This window comes from Panthera tigris, chromosome B2, assembly GCF_018350195.1.
Source record: "Panthera tigris isolate Pti1 chromosome B2, P.tigris_Pti1_mat1.1, whole genome shotgun sequence".
NCBI classification, from domain to species: Eukaryota; Metazoa; Chordata; class Mammalia; order Carnivora; family Felidae; genus Panthera; species Panthera tigris.
In genome coordinates, this window is record NC_056664.1 from 37,316,876 (window position 1) to 37,340,032 (window position 23,157).

Below are 23,157 nucleotides of genomic sequence, written 5' to 3' on the forward strand. Positions count from 1 at the left end.
GCTTTCTTTGGGCTCATTAAATGGTTTCATTAGACATTTTGAGCCATTGAACTTCCATAAACACATAACCATTTTCTCAGCAAAATTGTTGCTCTTTCACTAATTATGTAATTTGCCACACTTGAGTGAAGGAGACCTGGTGAGCATAAAGAGCAAAGCATGAGGACAGGATGGTCAAGCTAACTGAAGCTGGGAGGGAGGCAGAGTAATTTTTTTGCCTCCTCGGAATCAGCCCACAGATTCTCATTTTGGTCTCGGCAAAATGAGCAACGAGATTTGTACCTTCGTTGATTTAAAATGTTATTTTAGTTTGGACTCTGAATAAAAATAAGACCAAAGGAGAAGTGTCTAAAGACATGTCTTCTAAAAGGGATTGGTCTTGTGAGTGATGTTGCATGAATGAGCCCCACTCTTTGCTGTCAGAGACCTCAGATGAATAGGGGACTCACCTGCAATGTGAGTATGACTTGGGGCCATGACGTATGAAAGAATGGTTAAAGAAGTCCAGGGATAAGGGATGCACTTGAAGACAAATTAATATTTCAGTTGGGTCTTGGTCTTTCCATTGATGGTCTCAAAATGGTACCAAGATAGTAGATGAATGTATTCCAAGGAAGGGAAAAGCATGAGGGGGGGAATGGTATGCAGATGGGAAGCTACATTTAGAGCCAGAGGCCGGGCCAGGTAGTGCCCTCCTCAAGAGCTTTCAGTGAGTTTCCATCACTCCAAATACCAAAGCCCTCCATGAGCTGGCCTGAAATAAAATTTCTTCCTTCTAGTCCACTGCCACGCAGTTTGCTCAATTATGACTATTTGATGTTCCCTGAGCATCACACATACTTTCATCCTCATATTGTTTCCTTATCAAGGAAACCTCTCCCATGTAGAACAACTGGAACCTTCCTACACTGCTGGAGGCAATGTAAAATGGGACCACCATTTTGGAAAACAGCTGGACAGTTTCTTAAAAGTTAAATTTCTTACACCTCTGTGTAATTTCTTACACTGTTAAATTTCTTACACTGTTAAAAAATTAGATTTCTTACACTGTTGACTGAACCAGCTACCATATGACCTAGAAACTTCACTCTTGGATATTTACCCAAGGAAATAAAAGCATTGTGCATACAAAGACTTACACATGAATGTTCCTAGGAGCTTTGTTTGTAGTACCAGCAACTGGAAACAACTCAAATGTCCATCCATGCCTGAGTGGATAAACAGATTATGGCACACTCATTCTATAGAATACGACTCTGCAACAAAAAGAAATAAACTATCGATACGACTACAACATGGATAAATCTCGAAATAACTTTGCTATGTTAAATGATCCAGGTGAAAAAAAGAGTGCATGATGTATGGTTCCATGATATATGTAAAATTTCAGAACATGCAAACCAGTCTTTAGTGACAGAGAGCAGATCAGTGGTTTCCTGGCAGGGTGAGAAGAAGGGGGCAGAGGAAAGGGATTACAAAAGAGCAAGAAGAAATTCTGGGGAGCGATAGATGTGTTCATTCCCTTGGTTGTAGTGATGATTTCACACGTGCCAAAATGTATCAAATTGTACACTTTAAACATGTACGGTTTTTGTACTTCAGCTATACCTCAATAACACTGTGACGAGGGGCGCCTGGGTGGCCCAGTCCGTTAAGCGTCCGACATCAGCTCTGGTCATGATCTCATGGCTCGTGAGTTCGAGCCCTGTGTTGGGCTCTGTGCTGACAGCTCGGAGCCTGGAGCCTGCTTTGGATTCTGTGTCCCTCTCTCTCTGGGCCTCCCCTGCTCTCTCTCTCTCTCTGAAAAATAAATAAACAATAAAAACCAATGAACAAAACAAAACCCTGTGATGAAAAGTTCTCCCTACACTACTTGATCCTTTTTTTTTTTTTTTTTTTTTTTTTTTAGTGTTTATGTTTGAGAGAGAGAGTGAGCACACATGTGAGCGGGGAAGAGCAGGGAGGCAGGGGAGACAGAGGATCTGAAGCAGGCTCTGAGGGGACAGCAGTGAGCCCAATGTGGGGCTTGAACTCACAAACTGTGAGATCATGACCCCAGCCGAAGTTGGACGCTTAACTGACTGAGCCACCCAGGAGCCCCTCGTCACAGTGTTATCCTTTCTGTGACAACTTCCATGACCCCTGTCCCTCCACCAAATGGGATTTATTGCTTCTTCTGCAGCATTTTGGTTGCAAATGAATTTGGCAATTTTAGTCTTAGGAATTAATAACATATGCCTGTCTCCCCACTGTACAGAAGCTTCCAGAAAGCAGAGTCTGGCTATTTGGCACCCCATTAAGTGTTGACTGAGTGAAAGAATGAGTGGACAGTAAGTAACCCAATTTGGTAAATGTAGACAAATGATGGAGGAGATGTCAGGCGGGGGCCATGTTGGGAATGCCACGGAAGGACAGTGGGGACCACTGATGGTTCTGGACTGCTGAAGGAATGGCAGGAACGGAAGAAGGTTGGCAAAGAGGCTATTGCTCCAGACCAAATGATGTGAAATGAGGGAACCAGAAAGAAGATAATTCGAATGGAAGTAAAGCAAGTCATTTGAAAGATGGTATGGAGGTAAAATTTGGGGATTCAGAAACCAAGTTGATGAGATGAATAATGAGCAGGAAGGATTAAGAGGTAAAGCAGCTTATAGCCTGGAGAGTCTAGTGGGATGTTTCTTCTGTCACTGGAATTTGGGGAAAAGAGCTGTTTCCTTAGCCACATGCTTATAAAAAACTGCCAAATTCTCTGAAGAAAGACTTGAGATCTGTGTACTCACCACTCATGGTGAGTACTCACCACTCATGGTGAAGTCTGTGACTTCAAAACATAGTGTTACCATGGGCCAGGCAGTGGTCTAAACACTTGGCCTGCATTACACTTAACTAGTCCTCAAACTAGCCTTATGAGGTCAGTACTGACATTGTCGTCTCCATTCCACAGATGAGGGTATCAAGGCACAGAGAAGCTAAAAACCCTGCCGCTGTTCTCACAAGCTAGTAAGTGACAAAGCTGGGGATTGAACCCAGGTTGAATGGGTCCAGCCCATGCTCTGATGAACTTTGCAAGACAGTATTGGATTTTTTTAAAAAGCCAGAGGCTAATGGCATAAACCTCTAAAATTCATAATTATGCACAGAAAATAGTACATCTATGTTTCTGTGACTTATTAATTTCAGCAGCTCTCATTATCTGGATGGAAAGGATAATGTGCATAAAAGAGAGGCTATCAGGCAAATACCAGCATTTACATGGCTGGAAAACAAATGTACATTTAAAATTCAGGAATTTCAAAGGGCATCAGTAGTTTCACTTAACATGCTCTTTCTGGGTTTTCTTGAACATTCTAGACCAGCAGGTGCATTGTTAACTGGAAGGAGCTGGAGAAATTTGCTCTGGATTCCAGGTGAGAAGACACAAGGTCTAGGCTTGACACGGGCCCCGTGCCAGGCAGCTTCCTTGCCCACACACAAAAGAAGAACAAGTAAGATGTTATTCTCAAGAATACAATTCAGCCAATGGTAAAAGAAAGCAAAAGTGTCAAAAGTGATTCACTGTCCTAAATTAAAGAAAAAAAAATCAGGGAACTATGGAGATTCCTTCCATTTAAAAAGCCAAAAAAGCTACTCGCAGTTAAAGTTACCCAGTGACTTAGTTCTAGGCGTCTAATAGAATCTCCAGTGTTTTTTGTTAAGGTTTTTAAAAGTGATCCTGCTTCAAAAGATATAAAAATATGTCACATAACAACACTCTAGGAATAGTGAGGACCTACAGCATAAACATTATCCAGAGTTGGATAGACATTAGCTTGTGAGCCTATTCCATATTGGTTAATATATATATATATACAATATATATATATACTATATATTATATATATATATATATAGTATATATACAATATATATACTATATATAATATATAGTATATATATAATATATACTATATATAATATATATAATATATATATAATATATATATTATATAATATATATATTATATATATAATATATTATATATATAATATATAAATATTATATAATATATAATATATTATATATAATATATATATTATATAACATATAATATATATATAATATATTATATATAATATATATATTATATAACATATAATATATATATAATATATATAATATATATATAATATATATATAGTATATATATATACAATATATATATACTATATATAATATATAGTATATATATAATATATATACAATATATATACTATATACTATATATAGTATATATATATTATATATAGTATGTATATATATATATAAAAATATATATCCATTCTTTAAAAACACTAAAAATCTTACCCCTCTCCTGGTATTACATCAGGTTTTCTGGAAACAGACTCTGGGCTCCAGATTTGTGCACAGGTGTCCCGGGGATAGCATCTGTGGGACAGTGAAGGGGGCAGCACTGAGCAGAGGGAGAAGCTGGGCTTGGATGTGGTCACAGCAAGGGCCTCAGCCCCCCACCCCCACCCCCAGGAGGGCCCTGCAGAGCAACGACGGCCCTGCAGGCAGCCCCAGGAGGGGTGAAGGGGCCTAGTGGGCGGAGCAGTTGTAAGCCAATTGCCAGAACACTCCTGGCAGCTGGGAAGCCTGGGACCAGAGGAGAGCACTGGGCACTGCCTTTCTTCTTCCATGCTCTTTTCCTTTTCTCTTCGTGTCCTCTTTCTCAGCCTCCTTTGATTTAAAAACAAATCATGGGGGCGCCTGGATGGCTCAGCTGGTCAAGCATCTGACTCTTGATTTCTGCTCAGGTCATGATCTCATGGTTCATGGGATCAAGCCTGACAGTACAGAGCCTGCTTGGGATTCTCTCTCTTTCTCTCTCTCTCTCTCTCTCTCTTTGCCGCTCCCCCCCCCACCTCAAAATACATAAACATTAAAAAAATCTTGAACATGTTTTCTCTTGCTTCCTTCTTATGGTCTCCTCAGAGGACCCCGACAACTTCAGAGAGCATATTTCTTCACACAGAAGCCACACCCCTGAAGTGCAGAGAGCTTTCCAGACCAGCTGAAGTGGGGGGAAAGAACTTGAGGGAGGTGATGCAACTCTTGTCCCTTCCAAGAGGCCGAGAAAGAGGGGGGTCCCTGCCTGAGGGAGCCCCTGGGGTTGAGTGGGATGACGGAACAGATTTTGAAAAGACCCCCAAACACAAAGATAACTGAAATCTGAAAGCATCCGTTCTTACCTGCTATTTTTCTCAGAGCTGTAAACTCCCTAAGAATTTTTGAAGGATCAAGCTGTATTTCGCCTTAGAAAAAAATGACTTTTGTAACTTGAGCACGTGGGGGGGGGTGGGGAAGAAATTAGTCAACGCCATTGCTTTTCTCTTGCTGCATCTGGTGTTTCCTTCAAAAAGGAACCAGTCTTGATTTACATACAATCTTCTGAGATGAATATAAATACTTCGGAGTGTTGCCCAAGAAATGAAAACGTTCTTTGTCTACCCTGAATTGGTACCAGTTCCTGGGAAGCTGTTGGTTTATAGTAGATTTACCTTAACTGCTCTGTCTCCCAAGAAGGAGTCTGGGGGGAGGGGCTCGCAGTGGCTCAGGTCCTTGGGGACTTGCAAAATCACCCTCCTCGGGAATGTGGGAGGTGACAGGGTGACAGCGCTACAGTTGTTTCTTTATAAGCAGTTTTAATTGAACAGGTGTCCTCGGGGAGCAGGGGAATTCCTCTTGGCTTCGCACGCGTGTTGCGCTTGGCAGCTCCCCGCCTTTCCTGACAGGGGCTGCCTCTCTGCTCATCCCTACTCAGGCTGTGGCTGATTAATTAAGGCACCTCCTCTCCATTTCCAGGCAAACCCTCCTTTGACCCGGTGCAGATATTCGACGCCTGAGCCTCGAATTTCCCGGCACCTTCACCCAGCGGCCTCAAGATGGTGTTTACGAATGTGGGGGCTCTTTTCCAGTCTCCTGACTGACAAACCCATGGGTGTTTCTGTCACTGGAACCCCAGCCTCCCCAGACATGTGACCGGGGACTTCGACCTGTGTTTGAGGGGATAAGGACGCCCATCTATCGTTTGCAGATTCCATGTATTCCTTCCTGATTATGCAAATCCTTCCCCCTTTCTATTGCTCTTCTAGTGTCCTCTTAAAGGACCTCCAGTGTCTATCACAGGTGATGGGTATTGAGGAGGGCACCTTTTGGGATGAGCACTGGGTGTTGTATGGAAACCAATTTGATAATAAACTTCATATATTGAAAAAAAAACCTGTATGAAAGGTCGCCAGACAAATAGAAAATACTCTTTAGTTTCTCTCTCTCTCTCTCTCTCTCTCCTCTCTCTCTCTCTCTCTCTCTCTCTCTCTCCCCATCCCTCCCTCTTGAGCTAAGAACCAACTGTTTGGCGTTCAGCTGGATCACGTCAGAAGCTTTGTCTATTATGTGTCATCTCCTCTCCTGGGGAAAGCAGTCACTTTTAGTTTTTTTCCATGTTTATGGAATTTTTTTTTCAAGAATAGATTTGATCTTTCTTCCTGGTCAGCTTTCTCCAGAAACCCAAGCCAGTCCTTGGCTGCCAGCACTCAGTTGTGGGGTTCCCTGGGGCATCTCAGACCCCACATTCCGCTCAGGTCTCTCCCCTGCCCACGGAACCCTAGTCTTTGGGACAGCTGGCCCAGGGGATGAGCAGGTGAATTTCTTTGTCTGGTCCTGCTCTTGCCCTGTCATGCTGACCTGCCCCTTCTGCCAGGCTCCTCAGAGGGCAAGGGGCTGATGCCCACTGGAGGGAGGTCATGCTCACGCTTCATTTGCTCACATTCCTCACTCCAGGAGCCACATCAGGAAGAGAGCAGGCGATCGCCTGGGGCGATCGCCCTGGGCGTCAGCACTCTCAGGGCCAGTCTGTGGCATTTCTCCACTCTCTTCCTCTCATCTTGGAGGAGGGCATGGGTGGGAAGGGGCCCGGGGGCTGCCAAGCTTCTCTCCTGAGATCCTTTTCACAGCCCTGGAAAGGCTCCAGAGCCAGTGGCAAGATGGCCTCAGCCTTCCGTACCACATGTCCTCCCCCCTAAATGAAGTATGTCCACTTTTCCCCTCTTCTGGGGGAAAATCTGGGCTCTTTCAGAGTTGTCTCGATTAGAGAGTTGTCCAATCCAGCATCTTTGTGGGAAACTCCAATTTGACTGACACGTGATGTGCAAACACCTGCCACGTCCAGCCATGAGAAGCTCAGACACCTCTTCCCTCCATCCTCGCTGAGGGGAGCCTGTGTTTATGTTTCTAGGTCAACTTATGTATTAATTTATCACTTGATGCGTAATATTTAGTACTGCGATAAAAAACAAACAAGCCAATCCTATGAGGAATTGATTTTCCCTTCCACATCTGTTCGTGAAGACATAAATCTAAAGTTTTGCTACTTTAAAAGCCTCCAAAGCAAATATAATCTAAAATTGCTAGGCTTTGAAGTTGGGCTTTTCTGGCAGAAGATGTTTATAGACCTGATCCCTGGAGCCTGGCCACTCATCTGCCTCCGGGCCCCAAAGACATTGATTACCTCTTGAGGTCCTTTCCGATTTATTCCAACTCAGTTTGATGATGCTGAGCACATTCGGTGCCCAGGCCCCATGCTGACCCTCAGGTTTGATACAAGAGTGACTCTGAGGTCAGGCAGGGGGTAGAGCAGAGAACACAATGTAAGCAAACCCCCTGTGAGCAGACACAATGTAACTCAGAGAGTGGTCCAATGCTGAAAATGAAATGGCAGAGCAGTGCACCAGACACATTTGACTCTGCTTTGGGAGGGGAAAGCAAGGTCCTTGGAGGAAGAAGACTTTAGGCCAAGCCGTGAAGGATGGATAGGATTTGACCCCTCAACATAGGGGAGAAGAGCATTCCAGGACGAAGCACAGCAGTAGCAAAGGCCCAGCGTGGCAAAGGCAGGCTAGCGGTTTGAACCACGATGATGAATTTGGGTTGGCTGCAGCATGGGACACATGACGAGGAGGGCTGAGAGGAAAGTCTGTGGGCATGTGACCCTGGAGGATGGAGAACATTGTGGGTATGACCGTGAGGACGCCTCATTCCTAGGTGGTGTTCTGCAGGTTGCAAAAGCTCTTTCTCATGCATTATTCTCCTTTGATTTTTAAAAAATGTTTATTATTTTGAGAGAGAGAGAGAAAGAGACAGCACGAGGCGGGCAGGGACAGAGAATCCAAAGCAGACTCTGCACTAACAGCAGAGAGCTCGATGCGGGGCTTGAACTCATAAACCATGAGATCGTGGCCTGAGCCAAAGTCAGATACCTAACCAACCGAGCCACCCAGGTGCCCTTGTCTCATATGAGTTACACAATAGTCGTGTAAGTAGGCAGGCAGGGGGTATTATACAGATGAGGAAACTTGGAAAGTTGAGGTGGTCTGCTTTAGGGGACAAAGGAAAACAGAGTCCCACGCTCTGACCAGAGTCTCTCCCCTAAACCAGGTGGTACTAGGGAGCCTGCGGGAGAACTTGCTCCTCAGAACCTGCCCCTTCTCCATGTTTGGGGAACTTCTGTGTGTTAGCTTGCTTTCAGGTTTAGCTCACTGATTTTTCCTGGATGAAAGCACCACATAGTGACCACCGCCAGATACTGTGGTGTGGGTCAGTGGATTCCTGACAAAGAGACTTCGGGACGATCTCTTCCCAGAGGTCAGAGCTGTGGGTCTTGGATGGGACATTGGAGTGGCCTTGGCAAACCTGGCAGAGCAGGCAAAGACTTGCTCGTCTTTGGCCCCTTGGCACAGGGGCTGAGAAAATGCCAGGGGGACAGGGATGAGGACCATTGGCACAGAGCCTCAGCACCTAATAAACCCATATGGGTCTTGTGGCCCCAGTAGTCCTACTGCACCAGGATGATGAAGAGCATGGCCAGGATGAAAGCCCTGAGGACGGTAGTGGGTACCTCCTTGGGGTACTTGCCACCCAGACTGACATGACTACTATAATCCTTAATGACTACAATCAACTTGTACCTGTCTGCTGGTCAGCCTGGTCCTGCTCTTGCTTTGCACATGATCTTTATTACCTCACCCTTGACGGAAATCCTCAGGAAAAAAAAGTCAGTGATCTCAAACTCTTTGATGGGCAGAGAGAAGGGAAAGATCTGTGGGGACTTGATCTCCATATCTCAGATCCGGTGACCTGGCTTGATGTTGGGGACTCACTCCTTATCCTCCGTTTGCCTCCATCAGTTCCAGAGCCTCAGCTCTGGAGACCCCAGCTGAGACCCCAGCACTGCCCACTGTTGCCAAGGCCTCCATGGCTTCCCATTCCAGGACTTCTGGGGCCCCTGGCTACACACCCCCAAGCACAGTGCTGGCACCATTAACTTTCGTCTCAGGGAAGTATTTGTGTGTTATCCAAACTGCCATGCTTAGACTTAATTCTGGGAGCCCTCTCCCCCCAAACAGCTCCTCCCCCTGAGAGCACCTGGATGGTGGGGGATTGGACATCTGAGCTATTAGGTGCTGAGTATTTCCATCAGCTTTGTTTGCCATCCCGTTTGACAAATGAGCCAGAAACCAGAGGATCACTGAGTGCACTAGGGATAAGGGCTTTCAGAACAGGGAAGGAAGTGACTCTTGGGCTGGCCTTGAGAGGTGAAAGATTGGGTCCTTGGAAAATGTGAACTTCTGGCCAAAGCCGCAGGTCCACTAGAGGCTAGGTTCAGGGTCAGAAGTTGACAACAGAAGGAGACTCCAAGCTTCCCCTAACCATATGCCAGTCTGGAATTCTGAAGCATTACCATGCCACAAGTCAACCAGGACTTGACCAGAGATGGGAGTGGAAACTTCTGGGCTGTGCTCCTGTGGACGTCTAGGAGACATCTGCAGGGCCAGTCCTAGATGTCTGCTGATGCCTCAAGCTGGATCCCAGATGTGACCTCAGAGAGTCAAGGCACACAGGTGCAGGTTGCTGGGAGGGGTCAGACTTTGTTCTGTGTTTGTTTTCTTTGGTTTAGGAGAAAGGAGTGAGTGGGTTATCACATTCCTTTTATGGATAACCAAGGGAGATGGTTTTGTTCAGCCTGAATGTGTCTGTGAGAATGAGATCCAGAAGGCTCCAGGATGAGAGTCAGGGTGTTGCCAGGAGTCCCACCTGCCCTGTGTGCTTGGGAGACTCTGGCGAGGTTTTCCAGTGACTTTGACTCAGCACCGGAGGTGATCCTGGCTCCTGATGACCAGTTACAGCTTCCTCACCCCAGCTCCAGAGAGAACTTCTGGGCCCGCACAGGCCTCTGTGCAGAGAGTTTCCTCCTCAGGCCTGTGGGGCCTGTGGGGCCTGTGATGGGTTGGTCTGAAGGATTCCACAAGCGGAACAGCCGGCAAGAGTTTCTAAGAAGGAGGCTGTTTGCTGGTGGGCTGGTAAGCATGTTAGGCTGAGGACACCTCTTATTTTAGACTCAGGCTGATGCTGGTTTCATTCTTCATCTTGGTCACAGTGGGTTTCTTGGCCATGACAGAGGTGCTGAAAGACCACAGTGAGAAGGTGTGATGCTTCTTTTTCACTTGATTTCCAAACGTGTACAAGTTGGCACATTTCCTCTTTTCCTACAGAGCTTTAATATTCTGTGAATGGACAGTGTGGGCTCCGTCACAACTACCCTCTCCTCGGCCCCCAACCTTCTTTCCAGAGAAAAAGGCAGATAGGTGGTAACCAGAGGGATGAGGGGTAGAGAGGAGCCAGATGGATAAGAACAAACGGGCCGGGCCTGCTCTCTGGGCCCAGGAGCCGCAGCCACACAGACCCAGAGTCCGCTTTCTGGTGCTGCCACCGGCTGACAATGGTGAGGGGAACAGAGGAGCAGGAGATGGGCCCAGAGTGAGGCGTCCCATTCGCCTAACTGCAACTACAGAGGGTACCTTCACAAGCCCTGTGCTTGGTCTAACTAGCTCTGGTCCTCACAGACTCAGGAGTACGTGCCCCCCACAGGTGTCAGGGTAGGCTAACTGCAGAGACAGACAGCTCCCGGATCTCAGTGGCTTAACAAGACACAGTGCAATGCAGGTCAGCAGAAAACTGCTGGTTTCTGGTTCTGCAGTCCCCCGGGGGTCTTAGAGCTCTCCACCAGATCACCTGCACCAGGTGGAAGGTGAAGGAGGAGAGGGTTTGAAGGATTGTGTGGGAAGTTGCATGGACCAAGCCAGAGGTGGCCTATACCACTTTCTTCCACATTCTACCTGCTGCACTAATGGAAACTAATCAAGGAACATTGGGAAATGCGGTCTTAATGGGTTATGGGTTGAATCACATCCCCCCTCCCCCGCAGAAAGAGACCTTGAAGGCCTGACTCTCAGTACCTTAGAATGGTGACCTTGTTTGGAAATAGGTCTTTACAGAGGAAATCAAGTTAAAATGAGGCCATTAGGGTGGGCCCTAATCCAGTATGACTGGCATTGTACACAGAAGGGAAATCTGGGGACAGACCTGCACAGAGGGAGGACAATGTGAAGACACAGGGAATAATGCCATCTATGAGTCAAGGACTGCCTGAGGCTACCAGAAGCTAGGAGAGAGGTCTGGAACAGATTCTCCCTGTCAGCCTTCAGCCAACACCTTGATTTCGGACTTCAAGCCTCCAGAACTGTGTGAGATGATAAATTTCTATCATGCATGCCCCCTAGTTTGTGGGCACTTTATTATACAGCTTCCCCAGGGAACTAACACATGCTACGTGCCTGGATTTGGCGAGCATTCAGCCAGCTCTGCGATACAATGGTCTTGTCAAAAGGAAGAGAATAGAAGGTTCTTTCTCCTTCTCACTCTCACTGGTTCTCCAGCTCTTACCCAGCCCCTCTCCCCATGACTCCCTCCCTCCCCTGGGTTTTTTCTCACCTTCTCCCCACTGCCGACACAGATTCCCAGAGGGAGCCCCGTCATTTCTGGCCAGAGTTCCCATTTGGAGAAGGCAGACGACCTTTGCTGTTCTGCCTCATTTTTTCCTACTCCTTCATCCAGAGGTGCACAAACCCTGCCAACACCTTGCTAAATGACCTTAAGCAAATCCCGTGACTCCCACTCCTGTGGGGCTCAGTTTCCTTCTGCGTAAAGTAAGAGCAATCCCACTGACTTCTCTTTCAACAGAGGAGTCAGTTATGAAAACAGTGATCTGCCCCCTTTGAAAATACAGTGTGCTGCCTCCACCCAAGAGAGCAGTAATCGCTGTAGCTCAAGAGGCTGTAAATCTTCCCCAGCTGACTGCCCAGAGCTGGACAGAACCCAGCACCTGGGAAACCCGGTGGGACCGGTGAGTGGGGGGCAGCGAGAGTGGCACTGTATGGGTTGGGGGTGGGGGGGAAGGGCCTCTTTGCTTCAGCCGGCCTCCTCTCTGCCCCCAGACCTGGGGGACTGGGTGGTAGCCATCTGGACCAGGAAGGGATGTGCTAAGCTGGAGACCCTGGGCATTGGCAGCTGCACCTGCTGTCTTGCTGAGACCTAGCACATCTGGTATGACAGTGGGAAGATGGAGGGCTGCGGGGGACAACAGTTGTGTTTCCTGAGGACTTATTTACGCCAGGTGCTGGGTAAGTGCTGGTTCTGGTCATCCAACAGTTCTGCAAGGAGGTGACTGCGGGCTGTGCAGTCAGTGTGCAGGGGCCAGCCGGTCACATCCAGGCCATCTTGGCTATCTTGAGCCATCTTGGGCTAGTTCCTCCACCACTTTGTGCTTCAGCGTCCTCACTGGGACAATGGGGATAAAAATGATCCCAGGTCACAACCAGGGCTCCTTCCAGAAGCACTGGGACAGGAGGCAGAAGAGAAGCCAGAGGCAGAGGCATGGAGCCCTTGTCCGCAGGGCCCTCCTCTGGTGACAGACTCCTTCAGCACTGTCGCCTCCTTGCTGGTGACAGCCAGGTGCTCCTGGATTCCTGGGCCCTCTCCTTCAGTCTCTCCTTTCTCCCTGTGGCCGGTGGATCTTCAGACTTCACCAGCAATGATGCAATGAGGGCAATGACGCAATGACGAGGCTGAGGGCAGTGGTGAGCATTGAATGGAGTAACACAGGGCTCCTGGATCAACGCCTGGAGCAAGGCAAGTGCTCAGTAAATGGGGGCTTTTATTATTATGCCCCTTTTACAGATTGTGAGACCAAGGCTCAGAGATGTTCAGTGAGCGGTTGAGCTGGATTTGAACCCAAGACTGGCAGGCTGTAAGATCTGTGTGGAGGTGTGTGCGTGCACGTGTGTTTATATTAGGCTAAAAGACATTGGCTCTTTCCTCCTCTGGACCCCCGGAAGAGGGGGTAGTCTTCAGATTTGGAAAATAAGCACATCTCTTAGGGACTTGGAGCTCAGAAAGGAGCTCAACTATATGGGCAGGAGACGCCTGTCTTTTTAGCAGGTTTTCAGCCCTCCCATCCTCTCCCCTTTACTCTCCACTACTCCACTCCCTTGCCCTCCACCTTCCCGCAGCTGCAGGATTCTGCCCTGTCCTCTGGCCAGGCCTTCCAACTAAGGAGAGGCTCTTCCTCAGCCAAGGACAAAGGGTGGAGTGGCCGGCGCTCAGGTCTGTTTCCATAAGGAAGGGCTTTGCAACGTCTTTCTTTTCCTCAGGTGCATGTGTCAGTTGACTCCCATTTTCATTGTGAAAGTGATCTGAAAACCAAATTTTCTTAGTGAAAGCTGAAGGTGCCCTGCTTTAGGGCCACAAGAGAAGCTTTGGGCATGGGGGTAAGGAGTGGGACCCAGAGCTGGGGGCTACAGAGGAAGGAGCCACAGGGGAGGTGCCTCCGAGACAGGCTGGTAGAGCTGGAGCCTGAACCCTCTGTGTTTCTGCAGATCCAGGCTGCTCATCAGGAGCTTGCTTTGGGGGCAGGTGGCCCTGGCGATGAATGTCAGTGCTGCTCTGTGAGCAACTCGCTGTTTATCCCCGAGCCTCAGTCTACTTGCCCATACAATGGGTATACCTGTACGTGCTCATAATACTTGAGGAGATCAGGGCACACGAAGCATCCAGCAGCATCTGGCTCAGAGTGGTGACTCAATAAGTTGTGGCTATCGTTCTCGTTCATGGTTATTGTTAGTTTGGGAAATAGTTCTCCATCCGATCAAATCTCTGTTCTAAGTTAGCTTATCCTGCCCTTTGTTCTAGGAAGCCTTAGTCCATTTGGGCTGCTGTAACAAAATATCATAGACCTGATGGCTTATAAATGACAAACATTTACTTATCACAGTTCAGAAGGCTGGAAGTCCAAGATCACGGCACTGGTGGATTTTGTGTGTGGTGAGAGCTCGCTTCCTGGTTCATTGATGGCTGTTTTCTCTCTGCAACCTCACATGGTGGTGGGGGAGGGACTTCTCAGGGGTCTCTTTCATAAGGGCACCAATGCCATTCATGAGGGTGCCACCCTCATGACCCAATCACTTCCCAAAGGCCCCACCTCCAAAATCACCACCTTGGGGATTAGGATTTCAACATATGAATTTGCGGGGAGGATACAAACATTCAGACCATAGCAGGGCCTGGGGGAGGGGCCCCGATAACAGTGGGGCCAGAGGAGAAAACTGTACTCCCCAAGACATAATCTGTCTTCTCTGCCAGCCCATCTTTCTTCTGATAAGTTTTTGAGCTCCTACTCTGTGCCAGGCACTTCATTGGACACTGGGATTGACCCTTTTCATGCAACAAACATTATTGAGCACGTAATATGTGCCCAGGGCCTGTGCTAATGCTAGATATCCAGAGATGAACAAGGAGACATCCCTTCCCTCAAGAAGCCCACAGTCTAACAAGGGAAAGTCGCAAGGACAGTGACAGAACATGGTTTAAGTGATTTAGTTCATTCCGTTTCTTATTTTAAACAAGAATCACTAAGTACCTAGTATGTGCCAAGCACCGTGCTGGGTGCTGAGGGCTTACAGAGGAGTAAAACAAGGTCCCTGCCCTTAAGGGACTCAGGGTCCATGAGGAAACTGAGAAATTAACGAGCAAACATTCAAGGGGATTCCAGAGTACCCAGATGGCCATGAACACAAGGGACTGGGGTCCCGAGGAACTGGGGGCATGGGGTTAAGGAAAGCTTCCAGGTGGGGGCGACTTCTTCACTGAGGCTCTGAGGGTGGGCAGAAGTTGGGGAACTCTGAAGGAGAACTAAGCTTAGGGGAAACTTCCAGGGCTCCTGCTGCTGACAAGAGTGCCTATGCTGTCTTGAAGTAGCATTGAGGGGCAGAGCTGAGGAGACATTGCATAGAGAGGGGGCTGCCTGAGCGGGGTCCTGAAGCATGAGTAGGAGTTCAGGCAGGCGAGGTAAGTGAGGACACTTCAGACAGAGGGGACTGAGTGTAAAGGCAGAGAGGTGGGAGGAAGCACATGCAAGAGGTCCAGTCAGGACACAAACTGGGGGCAGTCCCAAGTAGGCTTCTTAGATGCTATGAGTTTGGAGGACCTGGTCCTAGATGATAGGCAACCAACGGATGGGCTCAGGGATGAGGTTAGATAAGGGTTTGAGAAAGGGAACCCTCTGGAGTCAGGATAAGGAGGAGGGAAAGGTGTTAACTTGTTTAAAAAAAAGAAAAGAAAAGAAGAGAAAAGAAAAGAAAAGAAAGGAAAATAAAAGAAAAGAAGAGAAAAGAAAAGAGCAAAGCAAAGCAAAGCAAGGCAATCAGAACTTGGACTTACTCTGACCCTTACTCACTTACAAGTTGGGAAAACAAATCCTCCCAAACATCTGATATACAACCTTCCAGCCGCTGCAGGTACTTCCACAGAAGACCTAGGGCATGGGGCCCAGTATCATCCATCATACCCAGAGACAGAACCAGGAAGGGTCTGTGAACACTGAGCATTCACTAGGCCAGCCGGTGCTGCACCTAGTTCACCCTCTGGGAGCCCCACCTAGTGAGAAGGAGGCCATCACAATCCGGGGTGGGGGGTGGGGGGGGGATGTGCTGAGAGGAGATGTAGCGTCGGAAAAAACTCAGGGGTTTTGGACCTCCAGGAGAGGTTGAGGAATCTGCCACCCAAATGCCTCTGGGCTCAGGGGGCCACCTCCGTCCCTCGATGCTCTCATATGTCCAGTGACTTCAGTTGGGCTCTACCAGAAGCAGACCTGGGGGTGAAGATTTGAGGACAAGGAGTTTATTTTTAGGAAGCACTAGTCCCCTACTGCTGGAAAGCAGGCCAGGCCAGGGAAGGAAGCGGTGGGAGGCTGGGGCCGCATTGCCCTGGGATCTCGGAGAGACTGGCACCCATCCTCAGAGCTGGGGTAGGAGCTGGGGTGGTTATCCATCCACCTCTGTCCATCCATGCTTGAGAGCAGCTCCTAGGGGTGCCCAGTCTGCACTGGCTGAACACAAAAATCTCCTCCCAGTCAGGGAAAGCCCACTGGCAGAAAGAAAGTGGTCTTTTCAGTACTGACCACGGGACTTCCCACCACATCTGCGTTTCACAGCGGTATGGATCACGATTGTGATTGTAATAGAAATGGCTCCGATAATTATTTGTTTAATGTCTCTCACCTGCAGGGAATATAATCTTCCTGAGGGTAGGGGCAACATTGCCACATTCTCCACGGGACCTCATTCAGGGTCTGGCACATAGCAAGGTGTTCAATAGATATTTATTGAATAAATGTAATTTGGAGGTGGATAAATTCATGGCCAAGGCCCAGTTCTGTCTGAATACTTCCTCTAGCGTCTTCTCCTCCTCCCTCCTCTTTTCCCCAACCCCCAAGCTTGCAAATTGTTCCCTATATCTATATTGATGTCCATATCATCTACAAATCTATATCTAATTTTGCCTTCTAGAAGGGTAATAAAACCCCCAATATTTAACCTTGCCAGCGGCTGGCTGGAATAAAGGGAACTTTTCCCAGCCTCCTTTACAGTTAGGAGTGCCTACGCGCCTAAGTTCTGACCAATGGGTGCAGAACCGACAACTGCCACTTTCAGGACCTGTCCTTACCCTTAGAGGTGCACCCCTCCTCTTCCCTTTCCCCCTTCCTGCTGGCTGGAATTTGGATGTCATGACACCAGCTGGGGCAGCCTCCTTGGATCCTTTGGTGGAAGGCTTGGGCCATGCGAACGGTAGAAGCTAGTAGAACAGGGGAAGCCCTAATGATCAGGGAGCGACTGCTCCAGTCCAAGGCTGAATCACTGGCCTCGTTTTATACCAGAGCCCTTGGTTACACCATTGTTGTTTGGGGTTTCCTGTCAGGTGCAGCTGAACTGGCTAATAACCTTTTGTTGTTGTTGTTTATTTATTTATTTTTGACAGGTGGGGGGTGGGGAAGAGAATCCCAAGCAGGCTCTGCGCTGTCATCAAGGAGCCTGGCTGGGGGCTTGAACTCACAAACCAGGAGATGGTGACCTGAGCCGAAACCAAGACAGACCGTTAACAGACTGAGCCACCCAGGGGCCCCTGAACATGCTAATAGTCTTATGTGGCGCGAGGAAGGTGACTGTAGACTGACTTCTGGGCGGGGAAGGAAATACAAGACTCCCAGGTAGAGGAGGTGAGGCTGGCTGGAGAGGAGGGTCCGTCTTCCCGAAAGGGAGCCCCTGACTCCTCCTACTGGCTGTCTCCTCCCACCTCCCCACTCCTCTCCACCCCTTCCAGTTCCCCTCAGGGCTTGGAGAAGTTTTGTTCCCCCCTTGAGGAGCAGTTACTCTCACAGACTCTCTTTCCCTTTGGAGTGATCCAGACATGCCCTATGGCGGCTCCAGGACTGCGTGCTGCAGCCACCCGCCCCCCCCTTCCCAACAGTGACGTCAAAGTTGTTTTAGAGCTGGGGTAATCCCTTCTTCCCACTCCCACTGTTTATTAGGGAAGTAAAGTCAGTGCATTTTAGCACCCCCTCCCACAGCCTGGCCGTTAGAAGGGAATCTGAGGGAGGCCTGTGCACCACCGCCCCCACCCCCTGCCCGCACTCTGGGGGGTCGAGGCGGGGAGCGGTGGACACGAAGGCAGGTAAAATACAGAGTCCCTACAAAGCCGAAGACAAAGATCCAGGAGACACAGGAAATAGCGACGGGCCCACGTTGTCATACGGACACACGGTTCTAAGGGCCTAGTGACTCAGAGCAAGGACTGTGGAGGCTGCAGGAGTGGGGAAAATCTCTAGACCCTCTGCCTCGGGGCTCCACTGATCTATTTGTCTTCGCCTCCCCGCTCCTCACTCAACCTTAGTTCTCCCGGGGCGATCTTCCGGACTGAACTTGGAAATGAGGAGAGGATCTGGGGAGGGGGTAACCCCGCCGGGTGGCTGTATCTTATACTAGTCACTCACAGCTCTTGGGGTTACACTTTACGGGAGGGGTCCGACGGGTCGGGTGACCTTGGACAAGTCCTACGTGCCCCTCCGGCCTCAGTTTCCTCTGGGGTATCCTGAATAGGTGGGGGGTGGCCTGGCTTTCCACAGCCCGGGGAATCCGGGGCGCGGGGGTAGGGGGCGGGCTGGTGGCCGGCTCCCGCGCTAACCTCCGCCCGAGCGGCGCTCGCCAGGAGCGCAGCGTCCGGTGCCCCCGGCCCCAGACGGACTGGCGCACGCGGCGGGGCCCGGCCGGGGAGGGGGCCGGGGCGGCCGGGGCGGAAGACGCGGGACCCCGTCGGCCCCTCCCGCGGGCGGGGCGGCCCCGCGCCGGCTCCTCCCCCGGCGCCGCGGGCCGCCCGGGATCAGTCGCCGCGCGCGGTTCCGCAGGTGGCAGCGATGGCCCGGTCCTGAGCGCCCCCCGCCATGGCCGGCGCCCCCAGCCCGCTCTGCCTGGCCCTGCTGCTGCTCGGGGCGGTGGGCAGGGCCGGCCCCCGCCCCCAGGTGAGACCCGCGTTCCCCGGGGGAAGGCGGGGAGGCAGGGGGCCCTGCGCGCTGCGGGAGCCGGTCCCGGCAGGGGCGGCCGGGACTTGAGCGAAACTCCGCGACCGCAGGCGGTGGGAACCGAAGCCCCGGGGGTGGAGCAGGGACTGGAGAGTTGGGCGCCCCGGGGGCTGGAGGGGGGCTCGGACGGCGGCCCGAGGTGGGGGCTTGGACGGCGGCTGACGGTACCAACCCCGCGGATCTCGCTTCCTCGCCGCCCCCGCCCTCCACCAGGCCCCCAGCTGCCCCGCGGCCGCCCTGCGCTGACTTCTGCGCCGCATCTCCCCAGACCACTTTCCCAACTCCTTCTCCTCGGAGACCCTTGCCCGCCTCCGGGGTACGCCCCGACTCTCCCACCACGCCTCTGACCCCTCTCCGCGGTGCCTGCCCCCAGCCCACCCTGCTCGCTCCTCAAAGACCCTGCGAGAAGGCTCGGGGAAGACGGAGAGGGTCAGGGTGTGGACACCCGGTTCCATCACCCCCTCAGCAGCACCCCCGGCACAGCTTTTGACTCATAGCCCCAGGGGCCCTGCGGAGGCAGTTAGTTGTCCTTCTTCCTGACCTCCCAGATGGAACTTGAGTGCCCTCCTCCCACCCCAGCCCCTGCGGCAAACACATAGGAAGCTCCCTACTCCTGTGGACGCGGCCGTGTCCCCCTCACACACTTGTCTGACCCCCCATTCTGACTTCTCTGGGTGACAACATATACCGGGATGCACACTGGGACACACAGAGACACCTTGGCCCCCTGGATGCTACTGGCGAGCGGACCACAGATGGACCTCCACAGTCCTTCTCTGCAGCTCTCACTGTCCTTGCCTTTCCTGCCTCCAGGCTCCTGGGCTTGGCGGGGGGGGGGGGGTGTAGTCGGCCTGTTTGTGGAGTGGAGAGATGTCCAAAGATGCTATGAGGTTGCTAGAGCAGAGAGGAGGTGCAGGCTTGGGTGGCCTGACTGGTGTCAAGGGAGCCATCTCTTGTTCCTACCCCCAGACCTAAAGAACTGAGAGCTTTGGGGAGTGGACCTGTACAGGCCTTGGAATTTGTCCCAGCACAGGATGGGGGCAGGATGAGGGGGCATGGCCTTGGTGAAGGCTGACTCCACCCTGGCTGAGAATCCAGATATGGACAGATTGCCCCCTAGCTAAGTGCCAGCCCATTTTTCAGCACCCCCCTTCCAATTCCTTTCTGGACTCATTCCCTTCCTCTCCCTGTCCTCCAGCCCAGCTGCTGACCCTAGCCACAGGAGACACCCCTACTGCCCCAGAACCTTCCCCAAGTCCCTCAGCCAGGCCTTGACTTCTCTGGTGTACTTGGGATCTTTCAGGAGCCAAGACTGCAGATGCATTAGCATTACTGCCTGGCTCTCACCTTTACCGCCTTGGGGCTGCGCTGGGTGGAGGTGGAAGGCCTTGCTGTCTGCCCCTGTCCTGTTCCAGGCCGAGTTTGCAGACCTGGTTTGGATTCAGGGAGATGGAGAGGTTCTGGAGGCTGCCTGGCTTCTCCCCAAAGTTCTTTTTCCCATAAGAATTGGGCTCCTTGGACCTGCTCTTACTTCTGATCCCCTGACTCCTCAGCACTGGGCTTGGAAGGTCAGAAACGGGCAGGATGAGCCAGGCTCTGAGCAGAGAGGGTGGCGCTTTCTGGGGATTCTGTTATTGGGGGGCACTGAACATCTCTGGCCACCACAGAGAGCTGAGCAAAAGGGCTTTGACGTTAGACTGCAGTCATTGTGGTACAACCCCATGCCCATGTAGATGACTCTAAAAATGGGTGAATTTTGCATTCTTTCTGTTCATGAGGTCAGCAATGCTAGAGTTACTCCCTCTATGTCACTGATGGGGGAAAAAGCTCAGAAAAGGGGAGTTCCTGTGTAAGATGACCCAGTCATTCAGGAAGGGGTCATTCAGAGAGGAGAAAGGGGTGTGGGGCTGGGCTGGTACCTAATACCTGCCTTCCCAGGTGGGGCTGAAGGAAAAATACAGAGTGAGCTGTCCACTCTCTGGTCTGGCCAGCAGCCGGGGTCGGGAGGGGGGGCAGGTGGTAGTGGCCAAATCGACCTCTAAAGAAAGGGACCCAGGCCACTGCTTCATTGTTCCTGGAAAGGACCAGGCCCCTTTCCCCTATTCCTTACCTCCCCACCATCCCTGTGAGGAACCTGGTCTATGAGGAGACAGGCAAGACTTGGACACCCAAAATTAGAACCAGAGAAAACTAGGTTCAAATATCAGGTCTGCTATTAGCTGGTGATCTTGGGTAGCACCCTTCACCATCCCAAACCTCAGTTTCTTCACCTGTAAACGGGGATCAGAAGCTCTACCACATAAAGTCATGGAGAGGATTGAGACCCTGGAACCCTGAAATGGCAATTTGAGGTACATGGGGGAACTGACCCCTTTGTCCTCCAGAATCTGGAAGCCTTCTTCAGGGCAGAACAGGGCTTGGAGAGGGGCTGTTGGAGGCCTGCGCCTCTGTACTCTAGTGAAGGGCGGAGGGAGTCCAGGGTGCACAGCGGTCAGCGTGGACTTTGTTCTGAGCTGGGCTCCCTCCCGGACCCGGATCCCGGGTGGGGGCCCCGGGACAGGAGCAACGAAGAAACCACATCCTGCCCTCCAGTCCCTTTCTTTGAGCAAAAACAGGCCCTTCCTTAGCTGCAGCCTGGCCCTAGGCAGATTCCTCTGCGTGTGTGTGTGTGTGTGTGTGTGTGTGTGTGTGTGTGTGTGATAGAGAGACACAGAGATACAGACGTAGAGATAGGTAGAGGAACACAGAGAGAGAGAGTCCAGGAGGAGAAGGGTGTGGGTTGTATGAGACCCTGTTTCTCTGTGTATTTGTGCGTGATCCTGCGTGTGGCAGTCTGCTGGTGTGGGAGCCACTGGTGTGTGAAACGTCTCAGCATGTAATTGTGTGTCTGGCAGCGTATATGTGTTTGCAACCCCATGTATGATACTGTGTCTATGGGGAGGTTTGTGTGTGTGTGAGACATTTTTGTGTGTGAATGGGTTCTGCCAGTCTGTGCCAGCGTGTGGGTGAGAGATAGCATGCTTGTGACAGAATGTGTGGCTGTTTCCCTGTATGCATGTATGTGACAGTGTGAATTGAGCATATGTCAGTCGAGGAGTCTGTGTGTGTGTGTGTGTGTGTGTGTGTGTGTGCGCGCGCACGCACGGTGGTGGGGGTGATGTCTCAGCATGTGAGTGTGTACCTGACTGTGTGTGTGTGAGAGAGAGAGAGAGTGAGACTGTCATGTCTTGGTATGTAAGCATGTGCTCGATGGTGAGTTTGATAATGTGGATGACAGGACACCCATGTAAGGTTCCTGTGCATATGACAACGTGTGTCAGTTTTCTTTGCCTTGCCCTTCTGCTCACATGTCTGGAGCCCTTAAGAAAAAACTAATGGGGGTCAAAGAGCCAGGGGTCTGGCAGCCCCACCCTTCCAGGGCACTGGGGCCAGGGTGATGTTGTGGGCTCTGGGAGGAGGGCAGAGAGGGAGGGGTCTGGGGGGTCTGGGGAGGAGCTGCTGGGGAAGATAAGGGCTGCATCAGCTAGGAGGCCCCAGAGTTCGTCTTTGGAGTTCTCTTTCTCCTTTGGAATCCTCTCCCATTTTTCCCACCTCGATGGCCCAGGGAGGCCAAGGTCTCTTTCCCCCTTCCTTCAATCAAAAAGGCTTCCAGAAAAGGAAGAGATGTAGTCACACTAAGAAAACTGTAGGAGGAATTTTTCAGTTAGGAGCTAGTCTTTGGAGAGGGAGTACCTTCCCAGGGTGTTGGAAAGCCTGTCACCTTGGGAGCATCCATGCCAGCTATGTCCTTTCCTGTCTGCTCTTCCTTCTAAGACTGCCCATTTGTACAGGGCTTGATGATTCATAAAGGTGTTCATCTACTTTATGTTGCTGGATCTGTACAGTAACTCTTTTTTTCTAAGTTTATTTATTTATTTTGAGAGAGAGAGAGAGTGTGTGTGAGTGGGAGAGAGGGGCAGATGGGGAGAGAGAGAATCCCAAGTAGGCTCCATGCTCAGCGCAGAGCCCAACATGGGGCTTGATCTCAGGAACCATGAGATCAGGGCCTGGGCTGAAATCAAGAGTCGGATGCTTAACCGACTGAGCCACTCAGGCGCCCCAGTACAGTAACTTTTTGAGAAGAATAATATGCCTGTTGTACAGATGAGGAAACTGAGGCCCCAAAGTATTAAAGTGCATCTTATCAATCCCACATTAACAGATTGAACTGGGATTTGAACCCAGGACTTGCACTTTCCTGCACACCACTCCCTCTTGGCGTCCTCTTCCTCACCTCCTGCTTCCTCCCCAAACTCCTGCATCTGAGAGATGC

The 23,157-nt window shown here is 50.5% G+C and overlaps 1 protein-coding gene across 1 annotated transcript in view; it reads left to right on the forward strand.

The window, feature by feature from the left end:
• Window positions 1-18,662: 18,662 nt before the first annotated feature.
• The window catches only part of GLP1R (glucagon like peptide 1 receptor), a 34,578-nt gene continuing 30,083 nt past the window's right edge, over window positions 18,663-23,157 (forward strand). Inside the window, exon 1 of the mRNA XM_042986269.1 lies at window positions 18,663-18,785. Within this exon, the coding sequence (XP_042842203.1) occupies window positions 18,708-18,785 (78 nt within the window). The 5' untranslated portion in view covers window positions 18,663-18,707. The remainder of the gene's footprint in view (window positions 18,786-23,157) is intronic.